This window comes from Silurus aristotelis (assembly GCF_946808225.1).
Source record: "Silurus aristotelis genome assembly, chromosome: 23".
In the NCBI taxonomy this organism is placed as follows: domain Eukaryota; kingdom Metazoa; phylum Chordata; class Actinopteri; order Siluriformes; family Siluridae; genus Silurus; species Silurus aristotelis.
Window position 1 is genome coordinate 1,327,578 of NC_139596.1, and position 6,109 is coordinate 1,333,686.

The 6,109-nt window shown below is 40.4% G+C and overlaps 2 protein-coding genes across 3 annotated transcripts in view; both read left to right on the top strand.

Moving 5' to 3' along the window:
- LOC310718412 (BOLA class I histocompatibility antigen, alpha chain BL3-6-like) overlaps nucleotides 1-6,109 on the top strand; it is a 35,049-nt gene that overhangs the window by 4,925 nt on the left and 24,015 nt on the right. The gene's annotated exons all lie outside the window — the stretch shown is intronic.
- Nucleotides 1,475-5,994, top strand: LOC310718419 (patr class I histocompatibility antigen, A-5 alpha chain-like). 2 transcript variants are annotated; one of them, XR_014531150.1, is made up of 6 exons: nucleotides 1,475-1,677; nucleotides 2,462-2,728; nucleotides 3,509-3,784; nucleotides 5,031-5,312; nucleotides 5,407-5,687; nucleotides 5,791-5,994. XR_014531150.1 is itself a non-coding variant. In XM_083527239.1 (5 exons), exons 1-5 carry the CDS (start codon nucleotides 1,629-1,631, stop codon nucleotides 5,520-5,522), a joined length of 1,002 nt encoding a protein of 333 aa, XP_083383365.1. In that variant the 5' UTR covers nucleotides 1,516-1,628; the 3' UTR covers nucleotides 5,523-5,537. The 2 variants fall into 2 exon arrangements, 1 of the variants encoding a protein (XP_083383365.1); XM_083527239.1 differs by lacking the exon at nucleotides 5,791-5,994 and having other exon boundaries at nucleotides 1,516-1,677; nucleotides 5,395-5,537.

Here is a 6,109-nt window from a genome sequence, read left to right on the forward strand (position 1 = left end):
TGCAGAAATAATTGTGCAGTGAAGGAAAGTGAGATGGAGAGAGAGGTCCAGTTCTAGTTGCTGGGTTTTTCCTGGTTTAAACTCCGAATGGCCTGCGGGAAGAAGCTCCTCATTCTCTCTGTGTTTGCTTGTAAGGAGTTGAAGCGCTTCCCTAAACATAACAGGAAAAAATAAAAAAATCCATTGTTGGGATTGCTGAGGTCCTTCACAATCTTCCTGGCTCTGGTCCGGCACCACGTGCTGTAGAGGTCCTGCAGGTCAGGAAGCTCGGTGTGGTTTGTATGTTCAGCTGAACGCACCACCCTCTGGAGGTCTCGTCTGTCCTGCATGGTGCTGTTCCCGAACCAGGAAGTGATGCTACTCGTCAGGAGGTTCTCAAGGGACCTGAGGAAAAAGTTTTAAATACCTCGGATGGTAGAGACTATGCCGGTACTTCTTCACCAGGGTGCTGATCTGACAGGACCAAAACAGGTCCTGTCTTATGTGAACACCTAGATACCGGAACCTGTCCACTCTCTTATTTAGCAATTAGTCTGACCGCTCCTGCTTTCTGCAGAAGCAAACTATTAAATACTTTGTCATGCTGACTTTCAGGAGAAGGTTGTTCTCCTGGCACCATCTCTCCAGGTTTTTAATCTCCTGTAGGTAGGCCTTCTCATTGTTGTTGGAGATCAGGCCCACCACAACAGTGTCGTCAGCAAACTTGATGATGGTGGTGGAGTTGGAAGTGGCCACACAGTCATGTGTGTACAGTGAGTACAGCAGGGGGCTCAGAACACAACCCTGAGGAGCTCCAGTGCTAAGGGTGAGGGTGGATGAGGTGTGTTTGCCCACCCGTACCGCTTGTGGTCTGTCTGTCAGGAAGTTAGAGATTCATTGACTGAGTCCTAGGACCTCCAACTAAGAGGTGAGCATGGAGAGAACTGTACTGTAGTACATGGACAATGGTGGACTGTTTAAAGCATGAGTGGACAACAGACTGTTCCAGGAAGAGGTTGAATATCTCAGTGAACACCGGTGCTGGCTGGCGCAGGCTTTCAGAACCCGATCTGTGACCATCTGGTCCTGCTGCCTTCCTGGTATTCACTCTCCTGAATTTACCTTTACATTTACCAAAACACTGTTTTAATTTATTTTAATTACTGGTTCCAACCGGAATGATGACACCTGCCAGGATGATTTTGGGATATATGGAACTATGCAAGTCGTACTTAGTACGTATCCAACACGAGTGTTTGGTACTAAAATGAGGTCATTTTTATAGACGTGGATTCAGAAAAGAGACTGGATTGAGTATTCAGTTAAGGCGGATGCAGCTTTTTGCTTCCCTGCAGAAAATTTCGGGACCAAATCATCACGTCCAGGTTAAAATGAAGTTTATAGTTATTAGTCACATGACTTGTTCCTTGCAGAAGCATGTGACTTTAGTTTTAGGTCAAATGGAGAAAAGAAAACGGAGTCTTAATTTGGGGAAGTGAAAATAATGAATTCTCTGTCAGCACAAGAAGCCGACAGCAAAACAATGAAATCAGTCTTGGCTCTAACTACTGAAACAGAGATACTTCTACTAACAATAATGATACTAATATAAGAAGAATAATTAGTTTTTATTCCTAAATAAAGTGTTAATGGCGGTTCTGCTTTTCTTCACTGCTTCTCTCCATCTCTCCTCAGCAGGTGAGTTTAAATATCAACTCGTCTGAAATTGTATTCATGTAAATGTTATGTATGATGTATAATGTGATGTAAAAAGTTATGAATGTGTGATTATTAATCTCACAGTGCTCTTTATGTGCTAAAGTACTGAAGTTAAGAAATAAAGGTGAAATGCGTTAATATCTGTGTCACTACGAGTCTTTAACACTCTGAGGATCTTTAATGGACGATTTCTCCAAAAAGTCAGTTGCTGTGATTTTGTCAGTATTAAAAGAACAATTTTAAGTGATAGAAAAGGTTTTTGTCAAAGCAGTTATCACACACATGTTGGTAAAGAGTCACTGTGTTCACTGCTCTTTCTACATAAATACATGTAGGAACATCAGAAGACTTTGACCAAAATCAGGAAGAAAAATTTGTAGCGTTTCTTATCTAATTTATTTACTGACTTGCTCAATTTTACTAAAGAAAATACAGAAAAGTTCTCACACATAATATATAAAACCTTTTTAACACATATTTATTGTAGAATTGTTTTAGCAGCTTTATAAAACATCACATTTATTTCCATCCAAAGTTGCAGTAATGTTTAGGCTGAGATCTTGTGTTGGAGATTAAACAGTAAACCAGTTCATTTTAATGGGATTAATGGGGTTTAGTTCAGGACTCTGTGGTGACCGGTTCATGGGTGAAAAAGATTCCTCATGTCCCTGTTTCACACTTTGAGGCTGATGATAATATGAATGTTCTGTTTGAGGTGAATCATTAACTTTATGTAAATATTAAATAATTTACATTGTTTCAGAGCCACACGTTCTGCAGTATCTCAACACTGCAATCACACCAGGAACACGTTTCCCAGAGTTCAGTGCTATCAGTCTGTTTGATGGAGAGCAGTTTGTGTACTATGACAGCAACATCAGGAAGATGATTCCAAAGACAGAGTGGATCCAGAAGATCAGGGCAGATGATTCAGATTACTGGGATAGAGAGATACAGAAACATCTGCATGATCAGGAAACCTTCATTTTCTACCTGGGTAATGTGATGGAGGACTTTAAACAGACTGAAGGTAAAACACACTCAGCTTTAATAACTAATACACACACACACACACACACACACACACACACACACACACACACACACACACACACACACACACACACACACACACAGTACTAACAGGAGTGTGTACAAACATTAAGGAGTTCACTACACTTCAGTAGTGCAGATACTGATGTTTTAAAAGTCTCTGGTAAAAGTTGAAGTTCTGACTGCACTTTTTCACTCGAATTAGTAGTAGAAGAAGAAGTAAAGATGTTTTGAGCTCTGACATGTACTTCAGTTAAAAGTAGTGATTATTACTATCAGTTTTAGTGTAACGCTGGTAACTGAACCTCACATCATATTAATATATTAATAAATAATTATTTCAGATGTTGTTATCTAATGAATGTATCCAGACTGAACATCCACCATATAGAACACAAGCATAGAAAAGATGATGATGATGATGATGATGATGATGATGATGATCATGTGATCAGGAATGTGTCTGTTCTGAGTCATGACAGACTCCCTCTGTCTCATCCACTGCCTTGTGCCTGCCTATTGTGAGCTTCATAATCTAGTGTACGTCTGTGGCGTGTGAGAGACAGGAAATGATACACCAGTGGTAGAATTATAGGAAATCGGTCGATTGGCTGAAAACGGCACAATGAGAAGAAAATATATTGACATTTCACCAAATACATACAAACTATATATATATATATGTGTGTGTATATATGAGAGTGATAAGAGCTCAGCTGAACTCTGTGTGTGTGTGTGTGTGTGTGTGTGTGTGTAGGAGTTCATACTCTACAGAGGATGTACGGCTGTAAGCTTGATGATGACGGCTCCACTAGAGGATATGAACAGTACGCTTATAATGGAGAAGATTTCTTCAGTCTGGATCTGAACACTGGAACCTGGACAGTAGCCAATCCCCGAGCTCTGATCTTTATAAAGACGTGGGATCCTACAGGATATGAGGCGAAATACATGAAAAACTACCTGGAGATGGAGTGTATCGACTGGTTAAAGAAGTTCATGTCTTATAGCAGACGGACTCTAGATAAGGAAGGTGTGTATCATTTGCTCACATTCTTCAGTCCAACGTCACACTAAAACACACACACTGAAGCACGTTCAGTGTGTGAAGGTTTATTTTTATTCTGAAATGTACAAAGTCTAGACTTTGTACATTTCAGAATAATGTACAAGGAACTAATTAATGTACAAGGAACATTTTAATTGGTAATTATATTGGATTATAGCAAAGTATAACGATTGGTGATTGGGGCGGATTTCAATGGGCATGTAGGTGAAGGGAACAGAGGTGATGAGGAGGTGATGGTAGGTATGGCTTTAAGGAGAGGAATGTGGAAGGGCAGATGGTGGTAAATTTTGCTAAAAGGATGGAAATGGCAGTGGTGGTCATGTATTTTAAGAAGAAGGAGGATCATAGGGTGACGTGGACACACAGGTGAACTATGTTCTATGTAGGAGATGCAACCTGAAGGAGATTGGAGACTGTAAGGTGTTGGCGGGGACAGTGTAGCTAGACATGGTGGTCTGTAGGATGGTTTTGGAGGTGAAGAAGAAGAGAAGGAGAGTGAGGGCTGAAAGAAGAATAAGATGGTGGAAACTGAAGGAGGAAGAGTGTAGTGTGAGGTTCAGAGAAGAGGTCAGACAGGGGCTCGGTGGTGGTGAAGAGGTGTTGGATGATTGGGTAATTACTGCAGATGTGATAATGGAGACAGCTAGAAGGTTCTTGGTGTGACATCTGGAAATAGAAAGAAAGACAAAAAGATGTGGTGGTGGAATGAGGAAGTGCAGGAGAGCATAAGGAGAAAGAGGTTGGAGAAACAGAGTTAGGATCGAGAGAGTGGTGAGAAAAGTAGGCAGGAGTACAAGGATATGCAGCTGCAGGTAAAGAGGGATGTGGCGAAAGCCAAGGAAAAGGCATATGAGGAGCTGTAGGAGAAGTTGGACACTGAGGAAGGAGAAAAAGATTTGTAGCGATTGTCCAGGCAGAGGAACTGAGCTGGGAAGGATGTGCTGCAAGTTAGAGCAATAAAGGATGGAGATGGAAATGTGTTGACTAGTGAGGAGAGTGTGTTGAGAAGATGGAGGGAGTATTTTGAGCAGCTGATGAATGAGGAAAATGAGAGAGAGAGAGAAGGTTGGATGATGTGGAGTTGGTAAAGCAGGAAGTGGATAGGATTAGTAAGGAGGAAGTGAGAGCAGTGATTAAGAGGATGAAGAGTGTAAAGTGTGTACATTTTTACAGAGTTTCCTAATATTTATTTTTCTGTGTGTCTCTGCAGTTCCTCCTACAGTGTCACTGTTCAAGAGAAACACATTTTCTCCAGAGGTGGTGTGTCATGCTACAGGTTTCTTTCCCAAAGCACTGAATATCTCCTGGCAGAAAGACGGAGTATACGTACATGAATATGTGGATCTCAGAGAGACGTTACCCAACCAGGATGGAAGCTTCCAGAAGAGGAGCATTCTGAACGTCTCAGCTGAGGAGCTGCAGAAACACACCTACACCTGTGTGATTGAGCACAGCAGCTTGGAGAAGGAGATGGTGCTTAAAGAATCAAAAGGTCCTGATCCACTACACATTTACAGAGTAAAAGCTGATTTACTGATGCAGCAGATAATAAAGACTCTGTTCTGGTTTAACAGGTGGAGGATCAGATGGAAGACTAATTGGGATCATCCTTATTGTAGTCCTTTGTCTCATTGTTCTCGTTGGTGTTGTTGCTATTATTGTGATCTGTAAGAAAATGAGGAGGAAGAAGGTAAAGATGTGAAGTTTGCATAGAAAAGATTTACACTTAAATTCTTAAAAGTGGATTTAATGAATATTTAATTGATAAATTAGAGACAACAATTATCTTATAGTGACTAAACACAGATTTTATAATAACTGTGTCCATCACCTGTATTTCAGAATACAAACAAATTCCATCCAGTGTGTAAGTGAACCTTCATGATGATCCATAAATGATGTTTAAATCCACTACAGTGTTTAATTGCAGTGTTTTAATTTCACTATGTGGTCATTTGAATGTTTTACAGCCTCTGGAGATTATTCTTCCTCAGACAACACATAAAGCATGACTGCAGTGAGACAGGAGTTAATGATGATGTTTACAGTGAAACCTGGAACAAAAAACTCTTTCAGCTGTGGTCTTCTGATGTTGTACCAAATCTACCTCACGGTTTGCTGGCTTGTGTGTTCTGAGAGGCTCATCGTTATGTTTCTCCTCCATTCACTTTTCTCCACAGAAAACTCAAATTGCAGTCAAACGATTATCATTAATACAACAGTGAAACTGAGGAGATAAAATATGAACATGTTTGATTTACAGAAATTAAGTTAAAAAAATATAAATTT

Bases quoted from the DNA above. Each gene is read 5' to 3' on its own strand.
- LOC310718419 (XM_083527239.1), top strand. From the start codon at position 1,629: ATGGCGGTTCTGCTTTTCTTCACTGCTTCTCTCCATCTCTCCTCAGCA. The intron at 2,729-3,508 runs GTAAAACACACT...GTGTGTGTGTAG, and splicing joins GGACTTTAAACAGACTGAAG to GAGTTCATACTCTACAGAGG. The intron at 3,785-5,030 runs GTGTGTATCATT...GTGTCTCTGCAG, and splicing joins ACGGACTCTAGATAAGGAAG to TTCCTCCTACAGTGTCACTG.